The 26299-nt window shown below is 38.7% G+C and overlaps 1 protein-coding gene across 1 annotated transcript in view; it reads left to right on the top strand.

Annotated features, from left to right (window-relative positions):
* The window catches only part of DOCK2 (dedicator of cytokinesis 2), a 500577-nt gene that overhangs the window by 167382 nt on the left and 306896 nt on the right, over nucleotides 1–26299 (top strand). Inside the window, exon 26 of the mRNA XM_054038081.1 lies at nucleotides 19134–19282. Coding sequence (XP_053894056.1) covers nucleotides 19134–19282 — 149 coding nt within the window. The remainder of the gene's footprint in view (nucleotides 1–19133; nucleotides 19283–26299) is intronic.

Below are 26299 nucleotides of genomic sequence, written 5' to 3' on the forward strand. Positions count from 1 at the left end.
TTAGCAACTTACTAAGCTTTAAAGAGTTGGCTTACATCACTGGGTTATGTAATAACTGATTTAAGATCCTCTTTAGTTATCATAACATACAGTAAATTTGTTAACTCATTTAGGACATCATTCAGCTAAGGCCAAATATTCTCAGTGCCTTAAAACTCCTAATAGTTAACAAGTTTCCAAGCTTCTGAGTATTAAAAAGCTGATTATTTTAAATTACATATAATTACTGGTATTTTTTTATTACCAGATATGTTCTGTTTCATAACGCTAACCAGTAATAAAAGCCTCCAGCAGTAAACATTCTGTACTGTAGAGAGCGCCTCATTTATCTAAAAATATAATCTGTTTTAAAATCTGCCACTTCAATTCAAGCGAATGTAAAACTATAGCAGATCCTTTCTGAAAACTGTATGCATCAGCATAGGCAAGGCAAGGGCATCCCTAATAGAAATGCCATATTAAAATCAATTTTGCAGAACTGTAAAACATGTTCATACATGCTGAAAATGAAGTATAAGATTTCTAAAGGATGACAGCAGCCCTTTCTGGCATGCTCTCTAATTATTACTAGCCTGTTTTTTTTTAATACTGAATAACCCCTTAAATGCATTTCTTTAATAGAAATGACAAATTCACTAAGAAATCAGCCAGGCTACAGCACCAGTTGACATTTTTCTTAAAGGAAAAAAAGTAAATGTACATGTGGCAGGTCAGAAAACTTTCACTGCCTTCCATCTTTGAACCCTTTCAAGGCACTGTATAGACAGTGGTGATTCATGGTCCTGGATGCTTTAACAGCTTGACCTTGGACCATTGGTGTTTATATAGTGATTTTAATTGGAGGTCCTTGGTTTTGACTCATTGATGAGATATGGATCCTTTTAAACATCAGAAAAGGAGATTTGGAAACTCTCAGTAATTGGAAATGACGACATCTAGCTAGCACCAATTCCTGGTTTTCAACCCATGCATTCCCCATGCATCCATTCTCCTTTGCAATATAGATTGAATAATTTCTTGACCTGTCTACTAAATTTTTTGTTGTTGTTTTTTGTATTGGGAAACCAATAATCAGGGCCTGCCATGATTGATTCTTTCTGCTTATACCTTTTTGTAAGGTAAGGAAGTGGGGCTATGCCCAGCGCAACATAGCATGGCCAGAAAAGCTGGCTCATGATGAAGCTCAATGCATGCTGCACCCTACTCAAGCATGCACTGTGATCATACTCCCCAGGAGCTTTTAATTATAGCATGCTGCCCCGTGGAGGGGCGATCCCACACCATCCCTTCTTCAGGCTCTGTTTAAAGGCACAACCTGTCCCTTAATTTACTAAAAAAGAAAATCAGCCTTCAGCTAGTCAATGGGAATTTGGAGTATATAACTGATGTTGTGAGTCACCGCATGAATTGTTTTTCATTTAGACTAATGCATTTTAGCCAATGTGAGTTGAGTATTCACATAGCAAAAATCTCAACTCTTTTATTAGCAGGACAAGGAAAATTGTGAAGACAATACATAATTATTTAGACCATGACTGATGTCTGGTAGACTTTCTGTACTCTAATATTGTAACAGTACACAGAACATAGAAGATCCAAGTCCTTAGTGTAAAGGGTTACTTTGTTTTAAAAAATGATACTAACCATTTCCAGTGCTCAATTAAAGAAATTCACTTTAAGTGAAGGCCACCTGTATTTGTGATGCGGGGAGGGGAAGGGGCATAGTAGATGGGAATCCCTGATGAACTATACTAAACAATGGTAATAAGAATGATTTTCAAGGCACAAACCTATGTGATACATGCAACATTCATCCTTTATGTATAATAAAATAAAGGTCTTTGTTGGATAACATCATAAGATGAAGTTGAAGTTTATCTGAAACAAGTAAGCATTGGCATGAACTAGGAATACGTAATGAAGTTAGACAAATTTTGTCAATTAGAATATAGCCTATTAATGAGCATTTAAGAATTTATTTTTGCCTTCAAGCTTTAGTCTTGCACTGTCATGTAACCGAGTTCATCAAAGCTGCAGTTCATTTCATTGACTTCCATTCCTGACTGTATTATCTGTCATTTTATAATTTAATTATACTTCACATATTGGAACCTTCAGTGTTACTAATGATCATGTACTTCCCTTTTTTAAAATGTATGGACTTCAGTGACATTTTCAAAGGAATTAATGCTGTGGAGGAGGGAGGGAAGCATCTGAAAATGCTGAGAAGGTCTATGAAAATCTACTTTGTAAACAGTTGTTAAATATTAACCTGAAGCACACACAATTGGGAACATGATGTAAGGCTCTGGGCTGAGGTTTCTGATGGCTAGCTTGAGGTCCAACAAGCTTCACTGCAGAATATAATAGAATGTTTTCATTAAATAGGAGGCGCGGTGCTGTCCATGGTGCTGAAGGCAGAGAAAGTGGGATCCATTGCCACAACAGTCAGTCTTCAAAATCCAAATAGTATTACAGTAGTTCCACGAGCTTTTAGACTGACAGATTTCTTGTGGAGGCATCATTCTGCTGTACCCATAATATGGCTATATGACTACTAAACCTGTTTTTGCAATTCCAGTATTTCATAGGTTGAGTCCAGCATCACTTGGAACGTGTGTGCCCTAATGGAGATCAAAGCTTTAAAATGGACTTTGCATTGCTTATGAAGATTTTGCATCCTAATGTTTGTTCTTAAATTTTTTTTCTCATACACATACACCCTCCTCACTATCCGGCCATGAGTTAAGGAAACCTTATAGTCTTTCTTTGCCATTTATCATGACAGATCACCAAATTCAGACACAACATCAAACCTGGTTTCCAAATTGTACAAAAAGTTGAGCTGGGGTCAGAATATTTCTATCTGTCAGCGCTTGACACTTTGATTTGTTTTTCTAACTCTGTGGAGTCTTGATTTGAGGTGATTTAGTTGGGATCTATAAGCATTCTAGATAGAGGTTACTCTCTCAAAGCTTTCTTGCCAGTGGTGAGTTGAAAGTACTCAGATTCCACAGTATAGTGTGGTATAAGTATGCATCATTATTTTGTAATACAGTACAGCCTACAGGTCCCAACTGAATTTGGGGGCAAGGTGTGCAAAAAGATTGTGTAAAGCATACAGAGAGATGCAGACTATCCCCCAAAAGTTTAATCTCTTGATAAGTCACATATATGGTCAGTGGAAAGGCTAGAGTAGATCCCAGGTTCTCTGTGCCCTATTGTCTGTAAATACAGACATAGCGAGCTACACTGTGAGCATGTGCATATAGCTTTGGCTCATTTTTGAAAGGCATATTCCCTTTGCTATGGGTTTGTTGCCAAAGTGCCAAGACACTTTTATGTAGGGAAAAATACCTGCATGTTCCGTGAAAAATGGTGATTTTACCCTTAATTGTTAATGGTAAATGTCATTGTTGTCATTATCAGTTAGTTGTCACTGCAACTGAGGGCAGCCTGTGAGGGGTAAAGTGAAGCTTTTGTCTTAAACATCAACCCTTATTCTTAAATAGGTATATTTTCAACCTCCTACTAAGGCAACAATTTTTTGAGTAGTAAAATTGAATTAAGTAATTCCACCATAATTTAATACAGGAAAATTTGTATACAGGTAGGTTTTCTTAATAGCCAAAGAGAACATTGTTACCTTATTCCTTTTAATAAGTTTTGAAAGTCCTATATTGGTAGATATGGGAAATAAGTCACTTTGTACCTCTGCTTTGCCACTAACACTATATGGCTATGTCTGTACTGTGCCACAGTGTGAATGCTGCAGTTATATTGCAAAGTGTTGCAGTATAACTGTCCTGTATTGACACTGCTGACATGAACTAAAAAGTACCTAATCTGAATTAAAAACACCCCGTTTCAACATAAAAACAACCGGAACAAGTGTACAGTCTCTTAGACATCAGTATGGAATACTGAAAGACATTTCTTTAATCACCTAATCAGACCTATTTATGGAAACTTGTTTGGCTAAAATCCAGTGAATAGAATTGTAGACCTCAGATTACTTTAACCTTCTGCAAACTACAGACCTCATACACAACACAACCAGCTAATCAAAAAAATTTAATATAATTTAAATAAACGGTTAACCTTTAACATCTAAGGAGTGTTGTTTAAGTAGCATTGAAGTAGTCTAAACAAATGGTGAAACTTGATACTTTGGAGTTCTCAGACAGGAAAGGTAAAATTTGAAGTCTAGGATTTGTTCTGTACTCAGTACCCATTAAATAAAAAGTGTCCTAAATTTTCAAGATGTAGCTAAATGGGAATATAAAATTGTCAGTCAGTTACATAGATTATCAGCTTATTATGTCATGGTGCCTTGTAAATATCTACATTGTATTGTTTTATATGTAGTAGCATTTATTCCAGTAATGTGGATATTTCAATGCTGTTAATGCACATTATTGAGGCTGCTCAGGGGTAAAACAGCCAAACCATGAGATTTGCAGCAGATATATTATTCTGCTGAGTTCCTAATTTTATTCTACAACTTGCACTGTAAATTATGCATTTATACAGCATTATAAAGATGTACATTCTGATGCCGTCTCCAAGAAAAATCAGGAAAGTGAAATCTGTTTCAAGAGTTTAGTTAACAATTTTGAAAAATAGATATCTTTGTATTTCAGCTGAGATTAAAAAACTGAAGTGTGGGACTGAATACAGATAGCCAGAGCTGAGAGAGATCTGAATAATATGACTTCTGTTACTACTAATAAAAAGCCTGAATAGCTAAATTAAGGGCTAGGAAGGTTAATTATACATTCTTTTTAGTACAAAAGATTATCAGAAATTGTGCATTAGCTAATTCACACATAGTACTAATGGAAGGGGCATACAAAATTAATTTCTACAGTATCATGTAGATTATAGGCACTTAGTCTTCTATAGCTAACATCCATTCTCTCCCTTATGGTCCTCACTGTGTGTGTTTTTGTGTGTATATATGTGTATGTTGGAATTGGAAATCAGAGAACCATTGAAATATGGGGCTGGAAGGGACTTCAAGGGGTTGTCTACTCCAGCCGCCTGCCCTGAGGCAGGACTATGCATACTTACACCATCTTGGAAAGTTGTTTGTCTAACCTATTCACAAAAACATCCTCTGATGTGAATTCCACAACCTCCCTTGGAAGCCTATTCCAGAACTTAACTACCCTTACGTTAGGTAAGATATTAGGAAAACTTTCTCTGTTTCCTTTACTGCAAATTAAGCCCCATTACTACTTGTCTTACCTTCAGTGGACACTGAGAACAACTGATCACTGTCCTCTTCAACATATTGGAAGACTGTTATCAGTCCCTGCAGCCCTCAGTTTCCTTTTCTCAAAACTACACATACCCCATTTTTAAACATTTGCTCATACATCCAGTTTTCTAAACCGTTCCTCATTTTGCTTGCTCTCCTCTGGAGTCTCTCCAATTTGTCCACATCTTTCTTAAAGTGTGATGCTTCAAAGTGGACACTGTACTCCAGCTGAGGTCTCACCAGTGCTGAATAAAGTGGGACTATTAACTCCCGTTTCTTACATACAACAGTCCGGTTCATACACTCAAGAATATTAGTCTTTTTTGCAACTGCAATTTGCATCAAATTATCCTCATGTTTAATTTATGGTCCACTATAACCCCCAGATCCTTTTCCTGTATTACTACCACCTAGCCAGTTATTCCCCTTTTTGTAATGGTATATTTAATTTTTTTTCTCTTAAGTGTAGGACTCTGCCCTTGTGTTTATTGAATTTAATTTTGTTCACTTCAGACCAATTCTCCAATTTTTCAAGTTTATTTTGAATTCTAATCTTGTATTCCAAAGGGCTTGCAACCCGTCTCAGCTTGGTGTCATATACAAACTTTATAAGCATACTCTCCACTCCATTATCCAAGTTATTAATCATAGAAACATAGAAGATTAGGGTTGGAAGAGACCTCAGGAGGTCATCTAGTCCAACACCCTGCTCAAAGCAGGACCACACCAACTAAATCATCCCAGTCAGGACTTTGTCAAGACGGGCCTTAAAAACCGATAAGGATAAAGATTCCACCACCTCCCTAGGTAACCCATTCCAGTGCTTCACCAACCTCCTAGTGAAATAATTTTTTCTAATATCCAACCTAGACCTTCCCCACTGCAACTTGAGATCATTGCTCCTTGTTAATGAAAACATTGAATAGTAGGGGACCCCCAATAGACATATTTGAAAGTGTAAAAGCAAACCATTGAACACTACTCTTTGAGTATGGTTTTTCAACCAGTTGTGCACCACCTTATAGTAATTTCATCTAGACCACATTTCCCTAGTTGCCTTGTGAAAATGTTGTGCGATTGCCAAAAGCCTTACTAAAGTCAAGATATGTCATGTCTACTGCTTCACTCCTATCCAATAGGATGGTAACCCTATAGTTTGTCCCTATGTAGTATGGGTTATGTTAAGGATACCATTGTAAAAAACAGTTTATAATGTAACATAAATAGCAACAGCTAAAGGAAATTATGATTCTTTGCCACATACATGTATTCCTCTACTTCATAATTATAACAAATATTTTTCAGCTATAACAAAGTAGAGGAATGTACTTGTTGCAAAGATCAACTATTTATTTCTGAATGATGAACAAATTTGCATGTAATTTTAGCAACAAACTGGTAAACAGAAAGATGCTTGAGTGATGGAAAACCTGGAGGGAGAAAGCATGGGATTATGCAGTACCACATAAATGACAGAAGCAAATGCAGCCCAGGTTCTGGTAATTTCATTAGTGTGTTTTTCAACACAAGCAGAATGGTCTCATTGTATGTCGGTCATTCCAGGGCCCTAAAGCAGGGGATCTGCTCTGAAAAGTAAAGGAAAAAGTGGCAGTTATCTTTATGTATTCACTTGTCTGGAATCCTTTATCTTCAACTTGGAATAAATTATTCATTACATATGTGATATAATACACAAGGAGATGCAGGTCTTCCCTCCATAAATAGTACATTACTAGAGTGTCACAGGAAATATGAGTGGCCTTTGATTTTTGCAATGTATACTTATTGGGTGGATCCTGGTCCCAGATGAGTGTAAATTGGGATCAACTTGGTTGAAAACAGTGGAGTTACTATGGAGTAAATGTGATCACAATCAGGCCTGTATTCTTTTTTCTCATCTGTATAAGGCTATTAACAGTTTTGAAAATGATATAATTTTGCTGCCTCTTCTTAACCATTTGTACACACAGTTTTTAAAGTGAGACCAAATGGTTTTGGTTTACCCTCCTGGAGTGCAATATATTGATATGAGTTCTGTCTTTATTTCCTCTCTGTCCACATAGCACACCAAGTCTCAGTTAAACTAATTTTTTTACTTATCCATATTTTATATGTGCCTATTAGCAATGGATGGGACATACCTTACAGGAGCTGAAAGGGGCTGTCATGATTATGGTTCCCCTTCTCAGGTTCTCTAATAAAAGAAGGCTATGTCTGCTCTGAGGTGGGAACCTATGACCTAGAGGAGTTGCCTGAGAAGCTCAAAGGAAGGAGTCAGGAGATGCATCTAATTTCCAGAAATATATATGAATAAGCCAGTTTTTTTTCCTGCTGTCGAGCGGAAACGCCTCACTCCTTGGAAGGGTCGTTAAAAGCATGTACTTTTTGTTTTGTGAATCATTCTTAGAAATAACCAGCTCAAGATACTTTTGCACTGGCTTTTGAAAATAATCAGGCATATTTTCCAAAAGAGGCTTTTCCTTCTAAAGCATCTCCTATTGCTTGTAAGAGTCACCTAACTGGTCTCTGCTACACTAAAATTCACATACAGCAACAACTTTGTTTCCTACTCAGTCACTGCAGATGTGCTTTATCCCTTTGTCTTGGTCTTTTTGGACAAACAGCTAACACATCCATAGTCGGGGACTAATCCCTGCATTTGCAGGATATTCGATTATTTGAGTTGTAGGTCATCTTCATCACTAACTTCTGTGATATTAAGCAATTTTTTATTGTATTACTTTGAGGTGTCATTCAAACTTTGTACTTGATTCAAGGGTCCCTCCTAATTAATGCTTGTATAAAAATAAAAATATTCTTGGAAACTTTATTTTCCTGTACTGTAGAAATTGTTCAAGTTGACCCAGCAATAAAAATTGCAAATGACCGGCTTTGTTCTTAACCCCTACTTGCAGGGAGATACCACATTGGATATGGTACTTCTGCCTTGCTCACCTGGTCGAACTGATTCACTGATTGTATCCAAAGACTTTCATGAACATATTCATAGCTAGCTACATTTTAATTTTCCTTGAACTTGGCTCCATCGCTGATTCTGGCACCAGCCTTCTATTAATGCTGGTAAATAACTAGGCAAAACTATGTATTTTATTGACTCCTCCAGACATCTGCAGACTAAACAATATAAATAAAATGTGTTTGACATTGTTACACCCAGTTTGAATTTGGCCCAACATGCATTAGAAAATCTAGTCAAAATGGAGCAGAGCGTGGTGGCAGTGCCAAATTTTAGGCACTTTATTTTCTTCAGGATTCAGTTGCAATAGTTTTGTAGGAAACAAAACTTGGAAATTTCCAACCACTGGTTGTCATTTTGCTCTGTTTAGAAATTATGGCAAAACTGAGGTTTAAATGTTCATTTTAAAATGTCTGCTTTTACTTTTCCATTGAGTCCCATGCTTGTTTCTGTATTAGGAATAACATTGCTATGACTGTATATTTTGTCCACCACAGAAATCAGTAAAACTGCCCCCATCATTTTTTAAAGCTACAGTCTTTGGATTTAGGAGTTTCCTTCTCTATTCTATTTGCTCTGCTTTTAGCTATTGGGAGACTAAACATGTGTATTGTTCATAAAGTTACTAGAAGGCGGAAATTTGAAATCATCTCTATTGAAATACAAGTCGATTTGTCTCTCCTGTTGGGAGCAACCCAGAGTGGATGAATTCTCCCTTTTTTTATTTTGCTTTTCAAAAAGTATTTAAAAGATGTAACTTACTGTGGGCTGACTATTTTCCTTTCAGAATTTGCATCAGAATTAAGGCTACATTATGTTCAAGGTAGCCTGTTTCAAATTATGTCATTTTATTGCTTTTTCTGCAATAGTGTGATAAAGATATAGACTGTGTGCCCATGTACATAGGTATTTGTATAATTTTGTGGTGACATATGATAAATTAAAGGTATGTGATTCTTCTGCTTATTGGGGAAGAATACAGTTAGGTGAAACAATAAATCCTTAAATTTGGTGGAGAAAAACAGGACAAAGCACTATACAAATTACTTGATAACTTGATTACTTGATACTTCTTTCCTAGTTTATATGGAGATCAGACAATATTAAATTTGCCTTTACTATAAATAGAAAACAGGTCATAAGCAAAAACTAGAGAACTTAGTATGACTCAGATACTTAGGGCATAAAGTTTGGTTTTGCACATGAATTCAAGAGAAACTGAGACCACATGGAGCTATATTCTTCCTTACTGCATTCTCTGTGCTCTTACACAAGGGAGTTCATTTGGTCTGTTTTGAGAGCTTGTAAGACTGACACAGAAGCTATCCATTCAATCAGGCTCACAAAGACCGCCAAGATTGCAGAACTACAAGTCATCTAAAGAGAGACTACAGCACTGAAATCTCATGGTGACACCTTGGCTACAACAGTATCACATAATATTGGACTTTGCTGTGACTGGCTTTGTCCCAAGGTGTGCGTTCAGGTCCCGTGAAGAGTGGGGAGACCCAGTGGCTTCCATGCAGGCATTTCTGGTGTAGCATTCCACTATATATGACCCAGGGTGCCTGAGGTAGCCCTCACTGTAAATGCCAAAAACAGGGCAGGCTGCAAAAGAGAGAGCAGATATTCCCAAAACTGGTGGTTAACACTGAAGTTAAACTCACCAGCCAGTCACAAACTGTGCTTCTGATCCCCCACACTGGTTATCAAGAAGCTGAAAAAAGAAATCACACAACTCCCTTTATTGCATTCCAGTTCTCTGGCTCCCAATCAGCACATAGATCCAGTACAGAGAAAAGTTATTTAAAAACTCTGCTCACTATACAATGTGTTCTTTTGATGCCAAAGGGTTAGCCACGCTACCAGGTCAATATTAGTTTGGAGCTTACCCAAAATACCACACTGCCAGCCAATCCTTTAGTGTCTAAAGCTAAAGCCTTTATTATAAAGAAAAAAGAACAAGAAAAGAGTTGTTAAATGGTAAAGCAGATAAGTACAAAGATTTCAAAGTCCATTTATCAGGTTCTTAGCAATATTGGTGAGTTTGCTGGCTTGAAAGTCCCTCTGGAACAGATCCACAGCTTGGATATGTCTTTCAGTCCCTTGTTTAGAGCTTTATTTGTAGAAAAGTTACTCCAGAGGTAAGAAACAAGATTGAAGACAAAATATAGAATGATGCAGCTGCCCTTCATATTCCTTTTGCCATGTGGCTTGTACAGTAAAAGCTGTGTTATCCAGCCCTGTATCAACTGGAAAGCTCTATAAATCGGCATTTCTAATCTCCATAAAAAGTCCAGTTTAAAGTTCCAGTTGGTGCAGGGCCAGCAGGCTCCCTACCTGGCTCCGTGTGGCTCCCCGAAAGCAGTGACATGTCCCTGTTGCTCCTAGGTTGAGGAATGGCCAAGAGGGGCTTGAAGTGTAGGGGGGGGAGAGTTGTGTGGCATGGGCTCTGGGAGGGAGTTTGGGTGTGGGTGGGGGCTCAAGGCAGGGGGTTGGGGCATGGGAAGGGGCTCGGGGTGCCGGTCCTGGGGGGTTCGCACCTTAGCAGTTCCTAGGCAGAGGCATGACAGGCGGCTCTGCGCGCTGCCCCCGCCATAAGTGCTGGCTTGGCAGCTCCCATTAGCCGGGAACTACGGCCAATGGGAGATGCGGGGGCAGCGCCTGCGAGCGGAGGCTGCATGCACAGCTGCCTGCGCACCTCTGCCTAGGAGCAGGAAGGAATACAATTGATGGTTTAAGTTGTAATGGCCACAGTTGTGAACAGATGTCTCCTTTTGTCAAGAAACATGGGGTGTCTCAGAAGTCTCTCACTGCTGAAAGGATTTTGTTTGCTGATTTTATTTTCAAAGTTGTGCTTTAAATCTATATTCAGGTGACACCTATGTCCCGATTTGTGAGTGGGCATGAAGCCATCCTAACAGATGGGTATGAGTACAGGCCTGCCAAGGATTCAGAATTAGTGTTCCATGGGGGGACAAAGTGGCTTCAAATCTTTATCATCATTTTGATTCTATGTTTAAAGCATTCTGAAATGAAGCCTGAACTGTGATTTCTGCTGAAGGAGACCCAAATGTCTTTACTGTGCTAATGATATTATTTAAATAATAACTTTTAACATCCAGACTTCAGTTACCAGATATATTGGAAATCATTGGATAATTGTTAAAAATCTAAGTCATCTGGAGAAGGGATGGGGTGGAGGGAATAGACAAGAGAAGAAAATGATTTGCAGTTGCTGTGGTAGGTCATGTATTAGTGGAATGTAGGATTTCTGTTCTACCTGACATCAGTTAGGAAGATGACATCAAGGAACGTCTCTTTAGGAAGCAAGTTACTTTCAGTCTGGTTAAATGTAAGGGAATATGCCATTCCTGTGGTGGAGCTTTCTGAATAATTGTGTAAGCTGCTGCAGTTATGATTTAAGTCTTGTGTATTTGAATACAATTTGGCCCAAGAGTAGGTTTAGAATCGTAGACTTCCAGCTATTTTTTTTAAAGAGCCACCCTTGAAATATTGTTACTTTTTCATGGAGTTTAATTGAGGCTGTGAAAGAGTATGCACCTCTATTGTAAATATTCCATAGCAGTTGCATTGTATATTCAGCATAAAAGTAGTTCAGTGGTGTATGTTTTCTTTCCATCTGTATATTTTCTTTCCCTTTTGGGGGTTGGTGGCATTGGTGAATGCTTTCTAGATATGAGTCTGAGTCAAGAAATATTGTAGCTCTAATGCTGACACAAAAGGGAGTGCTATGATTTTACATGAATAGCTGAGGTTTTAGGAACCCCCGGCCAGTGTATTGCCCAGAGGTTGCAATTTTGAGACACTCCCAGTCCCTACCCTTGTTGTCTTGGGTTGTTGTGGTATGGGGGCATATAGACCCAGGAGTCTCTCTCCTGTCTGCATTACAGGTGGGTGCTATAAGTTTATGCTTTAAAGAATTCTAAAACATGTATTGCCTAAGTGTAAAAGGCGTCAAAGTACTATGAATATGTGGTTACAGAAAATTAGTTGCAGTTTGTTGTTTTACTCTAGGGAGCATAGGGGAGAAGAGGTAAACCACTGTGGAAACTTCAGTTACCAATGTTAAGATCATAGCACTCTGTATATGCCTTGGGTTTAAAGGATATAGGGTTCTGTAACATATGTTAAACTTGGTTTCTGTTCTTTGAAGGCACAGGATTCTTTATTAGCTCAGAAAGCACAAATACCTATAACACAGAGCATAGAGAGACTTGTCTCTGTATGGACTCATACTAAAATGTCTCAGCCACAGTTTAACATTGCTGAACAACTTGATTCAATAACCTAATAACAGTAATCCATGTGGGTTCAGTTTTTCTGTTCCTTTACAGTACACACAGTTCTGTTCCTTTACAGTACACACAGTACACAGTGTCCAAACCGTGGCTTCTCTCTGTGTAGATAATGAGATAGGACTGGGAGTCAGGAGGTTTGAGTTCTAGTCTGTGCTTTTATCACAAGACCACTGCCTAATCACTCAGCAAATGTGTTGTCCAAGATCTGTATTACAAGGATTTTATTTTCAAGGATAATTGAAAAAAGTCAGACTCATAAGTTGTATGCAATGTTGTAGCTATGTTGGACCCAGGATATTAGAAAGACTAGATGGGTGAGATCTTTTATTGGATCCAATAAAAATATTTAGTTGATCCAATAAAAATATTCTCACCCACCTTGTCTCTAAGACTGTTATAAATTTCCATAATTGATAAGGTTAATGCATTATTGACAGCCAGTCAGAAAATAGAACTTGGCCTCAAAATTAACACAATTTCCTAAATCAAAATCACACACTATAAAGTTTCTTTGGTTCACGTTGGAAAAACATTATTGAACTACTTATGCACTGTCTACAATGAGAGGGTTATTTTTTTAAACTGCATTTATTCTGAAGTTATCTGACTTAACTTTTGGAGCTTATGAGTTTCAGCCTAGCTTGGCATTGCTTTTACTCACAACTGAATCTAGATGATGCTGGTAACTGAAAATGTGGCATAGACAGACAATCAGTTGCATATTTCATTTTGATAGTCTGTTTGATAGGGATTTGTATAACAGTTTATGTAACCTTAGTAGAGAATGGGAAGCATGACCTAGTGGTTAAAGCACAGGGCTGGGCATCAGGAGGCTGGCAGTTTGCCACTGCCATGGACTTGCTGTGTGATCTTAACCAAAATTACTCAGCATCTCTGCCTCAGTTACCCTATGAGTAAAATAGGGAATCATGCTTGTTTACATCAGAAGGGTATTGTGAGCCTTGTTTCACTAATGTTTGTAAAACACCTGGAGTGGCTTTATACTAGGAAAGTAAAACAAAACCAAGTTGTCAGGGTTTATTTTTTTTACCATGGGGGGGTGGGGGGAAGTAATTAATAAGAGACAATGATAGGGATTTGCTTCTCTGTGATGGTGGGAGTGCAGCAAAATAATAGTTATCAACTTTCATATACATTTGGCACATGGATAAATCTATGTGTGTGTATCATGATAACTAAAATCTCACCATTTGCATGCACAATTTAGGAGATACCTTGAAGTCCTGAATTTTCTTTGATTCATAATTTAAAGTACCCTTTAGCTGAAGTATAAAATATCCCTAGGAAAAAGCCTTTGCTTGTTTTGATGTCTCAATATAGTTTTGAGACAAAGTTCTGTAAGTATATAATTTTGGGGGATTTACAACTCGATTGCATCCTCTCTCTTGCAAGATACCCGAAGGGAATTTTTATAGTTGCTAAGTTTCAGGCATCTTGGGGAGACTGTATTTGGTGAAGCTGAATTTCATTCTTTGGGCCAATCAGTGTAGATGTTTTTCCTGGAAGGTATGACATTTGTTCCTCTGTGTAATGTTCAGGACTCATTTCCTGGAAGTTAAGGGAAGCTGAGATGGTTGAGATAACTGAACAAGAGAATTTGTAAACTTCTATAATTGTATGTACTGAGCAGTCATAGCAGCTGCATAGCAATCACCATAGATTTTGTAACTGACCAAATTGGTTTAATTCACTGATGTGATATTTTTGAAAGCTAGGATTATATATTTTTCAGAACTATTGAATAACTGCCTGTTCAGTTCCTTATACAAGCAAACATCAGTAGACATGTTTACAAGTGTCTTGCATATGCAGTTGGTTCAGTATTTAAAAACAATGTGTATATTACCTGAAATATTTATGAATGAACATTAGTTAAAAGTTAGCATTTTGTAGTGCTTAAATATGTAAACCCAAGTAGCTTTACAATAAGTTTTAAAGAGTAGTTACTGCTGCGTCTACTGCAAAAAGATAGGTAACCTATAAGACTGACCTAAAAGGTGAGAACTGAGTTAAGGTACAGCTAGTTTGCTTGAACCTGTATTTATGGTTACAAAAGATACTATGTAAAAATGGCATTTTCTTACCTGCTGGCAGCAGACATGTTGTGTATGCAGTGACGATTGCATACATCCTGAGTACAGTAAGTTTTAGTCTCAGTCTTTCATGTTTGCCTATTGACTCTGCAGTGCTATAAGCGGGTGATCTGGATTCTTCTCTAGCTGATGCATGATAAAGGGAAAGCATTCCCATTACTTACCTAGGGTGCTCTAGAAGGACTTGGAAGGGGGCAGTGGCAGAAAAGGGGGGAAATTAAATCATTTCATGGTACTGATTGCTTGGTGGAGTAGTGATAGAGACCAGTGTCCTATTAGCCAGCAAATTGGCTTTTGCCTGTCCCTCTTTATAGGACGTATGTGAGGGCTGCCAGATGCAAGGTCAGGCATTGGCTTCCACCTACCCATCCTTGGGGTTGTGATTTTTGTTCTGGGTTATTGATGGCATCAGTGGGGGTTGTTTCTGGGATAGCAAATGTATCAAACAGAGATGGTGTTTCCCAGTGTGGTCTGCACCAAGCTGATTGTCTGTCAGGGTCAGGTAGGAATTTTTCTCTGGATCGCCTTTCTTCCATGTTGTTGGGGCCTCTCATGGCCACTGAGTTTTGAAATAACCAATTTGGACTATTGGGTATAACTATCTGGATAACAGCTGGAAATCACCTGTGTTCTATTCCCAAATAAACTTGCAACTAGTTCATTGAAGGTGAAATTCACATCTTTTTTGCGGAGGGCCAGCACAAGTGCTGTTAACTATCAAAGGGTTGAGCAATTAATGGTCAGTGCTTTGCATTCATACATATTGATTTTCCCCACATATACTGGGTCTTGGAAAGCTAGGAAAAAGCAAAACTTACCTACAAGTATACCATACAGATATTGTTGTGAAGTGGTCGAGAATTCAAACTACATAATGCTGGATGAAGAGGGCAGTTTTTTGAGAAACCCGGCCCAGAAGTTCTGTATTGTGGAGGTCCCTCTGCAAACATGTTTTGAAAAGGAAACTATTTCCCAGCAATTTTAAAAGGGAGACAAATATCTTGGTTTCTATTTAAGTAGCTGTACAGTATTCTTAATCACAATTTGGATTTGTCATTTGACTGAACTTGTCTTTGATCTTTTGTCTGCAACCAAGTGCATCAGTCAAAGGATTGCAACTGGGTTTTAAGACGCTTCTGGCTGTTGTTTCCCTTGCCACAGATGTTACCCTGCTTAGTTTTATGGTAAAAAAAAACAAGCTAAAAGACCACTCCCTGAATCAATATTAATATATTACTGGGACTTTGCTATCTTGTTGAATTTAACATCTGTTGATCTCAAGGCACTTTACAAAGGGGCATGTGAGTGGTAAGAATCAGTATCATCAGTTTACAGATGGGAGAATGGAGGCACAGGTGGTTAAGTGATTTACATAAGGTCCCATGGTAAGTTGGTGGCAGAGCCAGGAATAGAAGCTGGATCTTCTGGCTCCCAGTCCCATGACCTGTCCAAAGGACCGTGCTGTCCCTGCTGTCAGGAGTTGAAAGTTAAATTATTTGTCAGGAATTTCCCATATTAGGCAGACAATCTGTACATTTTCTTAGACGTATGAAATATTGAGGTTTCCTGGGGGGTACCTATGGTTATGAGGCACCTTCGTATCACCTGCCCATAGCATGAGGAGGTCTTGTCTGTGCCTGCCTGGGGGTCAGCTCCCCAATCCCACATGCCATGAGCAACACAAACACTCCCCTCTGGGCCTCGTTGGCCCCACAGTCACTCTACAGGTTAGCGATAGGTACAGTCCAACCCCTGAGCCCTCCAAGCATTCTGGAGTGTCCTGCCCCTGTTCCACTGGACACACTCAGATTTACAGACTCACTGCTCCCAAAGGAACACTACACCCCAGCTTACTAGATTGCCACAGCACTTAAATAAGTTTATAATGAAAACAAGTAAAAGCTTATTTAACACAGTGATACCAAGTAGAGCCTAGACTTATTTAACTACATATGTTCATATCTTACAGAGAAAAGCTCACCCAAAGTTCTGCCAGCATTTTACAGCCTGGCTTGGCTGTGATCTTCTGTTTGTGAGACAAGTCACTCTGTCAGCTTGCCTGCTAGGTGAAAGATGCTGAGCGTCTCTTGGTACCCTTAGAGGTAACAGGACAGTTCTTTGTTCTTTTTCAAGAACAGGATAACCCCTATTCTTTTACTTGTTACCAAAGTCCCCTGCCTTAACTCCAAGACTTTGAGAAGATAATTTCCAGTATAGATACATAACTTGCTAAATATTATCCATACATTTTGCATGTTTATGATGACCAGTGGGTTACTGGCTCATAATAGAGACTTTATATGCCATCTTTTGGTGAAGTTAGTATGTTTTTATCTGACCAAGGGGATCTCTGTAAAATCCTATGCTTCCTCTGGGCCCTCTGCCAGTTGGCACCAAGAGGATTTTGCGTCACAAACACATTTTTCAGTTTAATATAAAAAGTTATGTATGTTAATGGCACACTCAGCTGAGTAGATGATGACTAATCTGTGTAAAACTGCTGTATTCAACTTGGATAGTAACATCCACATGGCAGGGTTCTGTTTTTTTGATTGTTGGAGTACCATGTACTCTAGTTGCACTATGATGCTGACCCAGCAAAACACTTAAGTATGTGTGCTTAATTTTAAGCACATGACCAATCCCATTGACATCAGTGAGACTACTCATGTTTAATTGTCTTGCTGGATCAAGGTGCATACTAAGAGTAATAAACCATGATGAAAATGTCAGCTGATTTGATTTATGTAGTGTAGTTGTAGCCATGTTGGTCCCTGGGCATTAGAGAGACCAGGTGGGTGAGGTAATATCTTTTAATGGACCGACTTCTGTTAGTGAGAGAGACAAGCTTGCAGGAGATAGAGCTTGTCTCTCACCAACAGAAGTTAGTCCAATAAAAGATATTACCTTACTCACCTGGTCTCACTGCTTTGATGGTCTACTATCTTTACTGAATATTAATTTTCAGCAATTAGAAGTTTACGGGGGGTCATGAATATAATGAAGTTATATTGTTACAGTGAAGTTACAAGGTATTGAGTTAAAAAATCCCAACGAAAAGCAAAGCTTTTAAAAATGTGAGTTTTTAATGCACATTTGTTTGAATTAAAAAAAGGCTTCATGGTTTGTTTTGTTTTGTTCATTCAAAAGTTTTCCCTTTCTGGAGAAAATAAACTCATCTGCAAGTAGAAATTAGACATATTCTGAGTGAAAAGGGAAAGCGTGATGAAGAGTTTTTGTTTGTTTGTTCACAAAAACAATTTTAAGGTACAAGGTGTCACCTGAAACAAATTGGTCAAAATTTCAGCTCAGTGTTTCACTGAAAAGTTTTCAACAGGTCTGCACATTTCTTGTAATTCTTTTGTTCTAAACTGAAACCTCTAAAGCTACATTCAGCTTTGATCTCTTGCTGGATGGTTTTTATAGACGTGAGAGGAAAGTGCAGTTAAAGTGACCTCTCCTCTGCCTCATTCACTGTTTCACTACATCCTGTTTGCTCACGTTAGACTCAGCTTTATAATGAAAATAATACTCAACATTATTGATTAATAATTATTTGGTAGTATGTAACATCCAGTCTTTTGGAAATATCCCTATTCTTTACCTGTAGCCACTCAGCTTTTCTTACAGTTGTTTATTTCTAGTTAATGTAGTGCTTTCTCCAAAACTTTCCCAGAAACAGTTCTCCTAGATAAAATATCAATTAGTTTGAGCTGGAGATACATCAGACTTTTCATTTCAGTGGGGTTGTTCAGTTGAAAATGAGGACAGAAATTGGCTCAGCTCTTAATATCTGGAATTTCTGCTGCAGATAGGAGTCTCAAAAGTTTTCCATGTCTGTTGAATGGGTCTCTCTGCAGGGTTCAAATTTACTTAACTTTTGCTATCAAATGTAGATCTCTATTGTTTTTAGCCATATTTTACTTTCTGGACATGTGTGAATCCTTTCATGTCTCAAACATTCCCCTTAGAACAATCATGCTAGAAAAGCAATCTTACTCCTGTCAAACAAACAAATGAAACACACCACAAAAACAAAAGCAACCCAACATCTCAACAGAGAATAAACCTAGACTGATTTAAATACAGCATTTCACTTTGTAAAGAAATATAGGCATTCTTTGCAATCTTTCATACATGGAGTCAACAAGTATTCACAGACAAGTGTCCATGGCATTACACAACACTCCAAACTTGGCTGAAGGCAGGTTAGCATTTTATCTCAACTGGTTTGTCATTTATGTGTGAAGTATATTGGTAAGCAGCGAAGGCATCAAAGATGTTGAAGAGTCCTTGGGGCATGAGAGAGAAATCAAGAAAATCAAGGTGATGGAGACTTCTGCTATTAAAGCTGAGAAAGGAAGAGCTTATTGTGCTTCACTGTTTCAAGGAGGATTTATTTCAAAATAGCATTGACATATTTTTTCCTTTTCATAAGAGAATATTTTACTTTCCAGAATGCAGGGACATTCTGCTTCCAGTGATTACAAAAGAACTGAAAGAATTACTAGAACAAAGGGAAGAGCAACAACTTCAGCTTCAAGACAAGAAGTACTGTGTAGAATTACTCAATAGCATCCTGGAGGTCCTCAGCTATCAAGACGCAGTAAGTATTGGTGAAAATGTAGATGGCTTAAGCCTACCGAGGCTGAGACTATTAAGTTGTAAAATATTGATGCTGATGAATCTCGTTTAAATGCTAAATATAAGTTGATGACAAGTTCAACTCATCTATATTTCAGCAGTAAAATTCTATAGCAGTGAGGGTATGAAAGGTGAAATACTAAAATCTAGGGCTTTTTTTCTTTTCAACTTCTGTTTAATATTCCTTGAATAGTCAGACATTGTAAATCAGTCTCCATTCATACCAACTGAGGCTTGGGCCTGTCTAAATTAATTTGTTGAAGTTCATCTTAGACTAAGGTGGTGAAGTATACTAGAATGTTACCTAATATTTATTCTAAAGTTCATATTTTTACCTATTTATAAGACATCTTCCTCTCTTCTAAAATTATTTTTTTAAAATATTTACTAAATATAGAAAAAGTGGTACTTACATTACATATATTAAACAAAGCTTTCAAAGAAAGATTCAGCTTCATTTACTGTCAATCAGCTTCCTCCTATACTTGGGTGTCACTGGAGTTTATGGTTCTGCTTGTAATATAATGGGACGTTGCTTTGGCATAGGATCTATTTTTCGAAGTTGCTGCTTTTCTGTAATCATTGAACGCTTGTTCTCTAGCTGATTATTAACTCTGCAATATGTTGTTTTCTTATGCACTGTGTGAAGAATGTACAACAGCGAGTTCAGGTTAAAATGTAAGTGGAGGACTGTATCTTACTTTAGCTGTACGTGTACTCCTTAATTAAGAGCACACTTGGATGGGTTCCTTAATGTTCTGCGATGGCTGTCTGGATATACAGGGAGGATTTGCTGTTGCTTTGGAGGCTTCTTATGGAATGAGCACATAGGTACTTGAGTTAGGAGCACCGGAGCCTCCATCTTTATCTTGAAGAGTTGTGAAGTTCTATTAGATTAATCTCTGTAAGGTTACATCTTACACTACATACCACTCGCAGCAATGTGTGGGATTTGCATAGCTACATATCGCAGTAGAAAGCGGGCTGCATCCACACTGCGGTGGGTAACTACGTGTGTCTGTGAAAGGTTCTGGCAGAGGGGATGCAGCAGGGAAAGACTTCAGCCGCTCCCAGCTACCTACCCCCTGTCAGAGCCTTGCATAAAACTGCTGGAGTCTTTCCCTGTATCAGGGAAGGGTTCCAGCAGTGGGGAGGCAGCCAGATCCTGCTCTGCTAAAAATACCAATATGGACGCTGTGGCTTGGGTGAGTAGAGAACCGTGTAGGATAGGTCTCAAGTACTTACCTACAGCTTTCAGCCATGTTTTAACTCTACTCACCTAAGCCGTGCCTTGCTCTCTGCACTGCTATTTGTACCCATGCTAGGGGGCCTACATGAGTATGTACACTACATGTCACTGAAAGAAGCGTGCAGTGTAGATGTACCCTCAATGATACAGTGATGCTTCCTGGGGGCATCCAGGGTCATTAGGTACCTCGCTACCATCTTCCCATAGTGTGAGGAAGCCTTGTCTGTGCCTACTGTGGGTCAGTTCACCAGCCTCTGGCAACACAAGCACTACCTTGTAGGCTTACACAGGCCCTGCACACTCCCTTTACAAGTTAACAATATATGCACATGCCAACTCGCAAGTCCTTCAAGAGTCCCCCTGGAGTGGCCAGCCCCCATCCATTGGACACTTCCAAAATTCCCAGATCCTCTGCTTCCACAGGAACCATACAGCCAGCTCACCAGTTACACCTTAGATCACAGCTCTGCTTAACACATAGCACTTTGATACGTTGACAGTAACAAGAAGAAGTTTATTTAACAAAGAACAGAGATTTGAGAAGAAGCAAGTAGAATGAATGGAATCAAAAGGTTACATATAAAATAAAATCATAAAACACTTTCTAGAGTGTGAGCGTCACTAACATGATATTCCCCGTCTCGTAAAGCTCTCCCAACGTTTCTCTCCCAGTGTTTAAGAGCCAGACTGAGGATGATGATCTGTTCATAAGACAAGACAGCTGGCAGCTCTTCCACTTGGTGAAGGATAACTGGGTGTAAATCTGCACCACACATATAGTTCCAACGATTCATTGTCTTCATTTGTAAAATGGGTTAATCTGCTGCTCCCTTCTTTCTCCGCCCCCACCCGAGTCTCCCCTGGAGACTTTGCAATCACTTGATTAGCATTTTGCTTAGGCTGTAAATAGGTGTTCATTGTGAAGTATACACTACTTTATCAACCTGTCTGTGTACATTAGCATGTCTTGCCTGAAAGAAACTTGTTCATCACCTTCTGATGACCAGCCCCAAGTCACAGATCTTGAGAAGATAATTGTCTGTATATATTGACAACTCCATACATGTTTTCTGTACAAACGTTTCATCATAATCATGAGGACCAGCATGACACATGCTTACAGAAGAGACCTAACATGACATTCTTTAGGGGACTTGTATTGTACATATCAAACCCAGGTCATCCCTGTAACCCTTATGAACTCCTGTACCCTCTGCCAGTTAGCACCAAGAGATCCCTGGGTCACAGATTCTGGGGATAAAGACAAATTTATTTTACTCTGATTTTACCTTCTCATATTTAAGTGGGGCCATATCCCAATGACACAATCACCACTGTACATTGGTTGTATAGTTCTGTAGTTCTCAAAGTGTGATAGGCATTTTAGGCCTATTTGTAAGGGTGAAGCGTTTCCTATATTTTCAGGGGGTTCTTATTCTCTCATTCTCATTTACTTTGTGGAGGAGCTAAATGATAGTTAATTGGGTTTGTGGGAAAACATGGAATGTAAAGAGGGAGTTATCAAAGGAGATGGGGAAACTTTGGTGGATTAAGTAAAGCAGGGGATTACAGGCTTGTGAAACTCTATGATGATTAGAACACAAGAATGAAAAGGGATAGGTAAATGTTTTGCACAAACTTATTACATCTCAAGTAATATATTTTAAATAGGTTCATTTTTTCAAATTAAATCACTCAGTTTCAGTTCTAGGATGCTGCCATGTTAAAGGTGAACAAATTATGAAAGTATTGCTTAACATTTACTAATATGCCCATTTTCAAAGAGTTTAGGAAATGAGAACTCTAGGGTCACTTGTAAATCCTTTTGAAGTATATGTAGTTAATGCAAAAGCTATTTTCCTCCCTAAGCCTTTTATTTCCTTTTGAAGTAGAGAAATGTTGAAGTATTAACAAAGAAAGGTGAAGCTATAGAACATCTGACTTGTTAACATTGCATTCTGATTTTGATAATAGAGCTAAAATTTCAAAATGGTTTTCAGATTCCTCACTTGAAATGGAGTTCATTCCAGTATACTTTGCCAGAAGCTGGGAATGGGCGACGGGATGGATCACTTGATGATTACCTGTTCTGTTCATTCCCTCTGGGGCATCTGGCATTGGCCACTGTCAGAAGACAAGATACTGCGTTAGATGGACCTTTGGTCTGACCCAGTATGGCCATTCTTATGTTCATGTGCTGAGTAAAAGGTGGCTTTGAAAATTTGCATCTTGAAAAGATCTTGTTTTTGATGTGAAATTAGTATTTTTAACTTCATGAAAATGCAAAATTTGAGGGGTTTGAAAACACTCAAATTTAAACTGATATTTCTGCAGCTGTTCCTAAAACTCAGCACATAAATAAACTGCAAAACTGATTAAACAAATATGTTCTTGTTTCAGTGGAATGCAATATTTTATTCTCTTTGGTTTTCCATGTTTACTGAAACTCTGGCAACTGTGCGTGCTCTGCAATTCTGAAAACCCTTGAAAACTGCTTATTTTAAAGGGATTTTTAAATTAGAAAAATATTTTGGATTTTACTTCAGAATACTTCAGGTCTAAAACCATTTGAATACTAGTGTGCTGCTGAAAGTTTAAAGAGCTGCTAGATTTTTAAGTCTTGCCTTATAGAAAATTGATAATCATGGCAAATTGGTGGCTACTCTTGGCCAGTTTTAACAAGTAAAAATCTTAGGATTGATCACCTTGCATAAGAAGTACCTTGTATAATGTGCACACTGTTCTGCTCCTTAGACCGTTGGATGTGACCTTTGCAGATCCTTGCCTTGTCTACACTGGCAATGGTGTGCAAGGGTATGTGTAGCTACAGTGAAATGCAGGCTGTGTCCACACTGAAATATGTAGCTACATATGATAATGAAAAGCTCTGGCAGGGGGAAGTAGTGAGGAAGTTTCCAGCAGAGATGCTGCCATAACCTTTTCCTGCTGTCTCCTCCCTGCCAGGGCCTTTTCCTGCTTCTGGGGCCTTTCCCTGTGGCAGGGAAAGACTGAGGCAGTGGGATGCTCCACTGCTAAAATTAGTGTAGACAGGGGAAGCATTGTTTGGGCGAGTATAGAGAGCCATATAGGGTATCAAGTATCAGAGGGGTAGCCGTGTTAGTCTGAATCTGTAAAAAGTAACAGAGGGTCCTGTGGCACCTTTAAGACTAACAGAAGTATTGGGAGCACTGGCCATCACCTACAGTCCTCAGCTTAAACCTCTCCAACGCATCATCAGTGATCTACAACCCATCCTGGACAATGATCCCTCACTTTCACAGAACTTGGGAGGCAGGCCAGTCCTCGCCCACAGACAACCTGCCAACCTTAAGCATATTCTCACCAGCAACCACGCACTGCACCATAACAACTCTAACTCAGGAACCAACCCATGCAACAAACCTCGATGCGAACTCTGCCCACATATCTACACCAGCAACACCATCACAGGACCTAACCAGATCAGATACAACATCACCGGTTCATTCACCTGCACGTCCACCAATGTTATATATGCCATCATATGCCAGCAATGCCCCTCTGCTATGTACATTGGCCAAACTGGACAGTCACTACGCAAGAGGATAAATGGACACAAGTCAGATATCAGGAATGGCAATATACAAAAACCTGTACGAGAACACTTCAGCCTCCCTGGCCACACAATAGCAGATGTAAAGGTAGCCATCTTACAGCAAAAAAACTTCAGGACCAGACTCCAAAGAGAAACTGGTGAGCTCCAGTTCATTTGCAAATTTGACACCATCAGATCAGGATTAAACAAAGACTGAATGGCTATCCAACTACAGAAGCAGTTTCTCCTCCCTTGGTGTTCACACCTCAACTGCTAGCAGAGCACTTCACCCTCCCTGATTGAACTAACCTCGTTATCTCCATACTGATTTATACCTGCCTCTGGAGATTTCCATTACTTGCATCTGAAGAAGTGAGGTTCTTACCCACGAAAGCTTATGCTCCCAATACTTCTGTTAGTCTTAAAGGTGCCACAGGACCCTCTGTTACCATATAGGGTACATGATGCTTGGTTCTGGCATGTCTTTACTCACCTAAACTGTGCCTGACTGTCTGCACAGCTATTCACACCTGTGTATGTACTCTCCACACCACCGTAAGTGTGTTATAAAGCCCCTGATACACAAGTGGGTGCTAAGGTTTTTGAAGGCTGGTCCTGTCCTGTTCATTGGCTCTTGACTTCTGTGGCTATTGAGAAGCCTCCCAGTTAGCTATTGCCATTTAATTCTTCTTGGGAGATAAGTGGGATACCTTTAGCAATAAAATTATGTTGATCCAGTTCTCGTTTTGATTCTGAATCCCTACAGAGTTGAGGTTGGGACAATATAATTTGGAGCAGATATACCCCAAGCCCTATCTTCTGCAGACATGTGGAATGATGTTTCCCACCATATAGCCACTGAGCACCTTCTCCATGAATTATTCTGCAATGCTGAGAAGTGTGTGGGTTAAATACACTGTAATCCTAGTATAATTTTTAAAGAAAAATGAAGTGAATGCCTGTACTCAGCAAGAAAGTCTCTACTCACCCATTTTTTTAGTCGTTTAAATATGACCTTGAAGTAGAAACACCATCTTTATAAAGATCAACAATCGATATGTCCTGGAGGCAAACTTAGATACTTGGGAATTTTAGTAGCTACTCCATTTCAGACCTCTGATAGGAACAAAGATTAGATAACAGAGATGCTCTATTTCTCAAAATTGAAAAGTCAAAAATACAGAATCAGTTTTTTAAAAATAACATTGATAGTTTTAGCAATGGGGTTTAAAACTGATTTTAATCTTTAGATACTATTCTAAGGGGTTTTTACTATTTAAGCACTGCCAGTGTTACAAATTAGAGGTCCAATGGTCCTATAACATAACTGTCCAGACAAAAGAGAAAATGTGTCTACACAGTGTATGAGATGCTCACAACAATACACTCAGAGTATATTTTTAAAATAGATTTGTGATAGCATTTTTGGAAATTTTTCTTTTCACACACAGTTAAAATAATGAAGTATGATTTTAATATTAATTAATTGTAATTTATCACTTCTAAGAACTGGCTCAGCCTTCAGATGAGATCATGCCAATTGGAGACATTTAATTATCTAAAAATGGAAACAAAAAAACACCCAAAGTGCCATTCTTTACATGAATGAGCAGGATCCATTAATAATTATCCAAAATAAAATATTATTGAGGAAATACCTGAAAGCGAGCAAAGGGAGGACAGCTTTTCCTTTAAACACTGTACACAAGGTTTGCAGAATTAGCAATATCTATTTTTAAAAAAATATGCTTGATATAAATAAAAAAAAAACAAATTTACCTTACGAAGGATCAGATCCTACAGCCATTGCTCCTTGCTCTCTTTACTCAAACAAGTAGTCCCGTTGATTTAGATGGGACAGTGTCACATTCTGGGATTCAATCCAGACCAGTGAGGGGTTGTCACCACCTGCCCCGCAACCTTGGGTGCCTCACAATGCTTTGCTCTTGTGGTTCCAAAGCTGGGCTGTTCACAAACAGCTAAACAACATGTAGATCACACCCTGAGTGTTTGTGTACAGCTACAGCCCTGGTCCAGCAACCCTGACCCTAGCAGCCTGTCAGCAATACAGGCTCCTTGACCAGTAATTGCCAGTCAACTTTGACACCTTGTGTCAAAGGCCAGCTTGTCCTTTGCCTTTGAGAAATGAGTTTACC

Source organism: Malaclemys terrapin, chromosome 8 (genome assembly GCF_027887155.1).
Source record: "Malaclemys terrapin pileata isolate rMalTer1 chromosome 8, rMalTer1.hap1, whole genome shotgun sequence".
NCBI classification, from domain to species: Eukaryota; Metazoa; Chordata; order Testudines; family Emydidae; genus Malaclemys; species Malaclemys terrapin.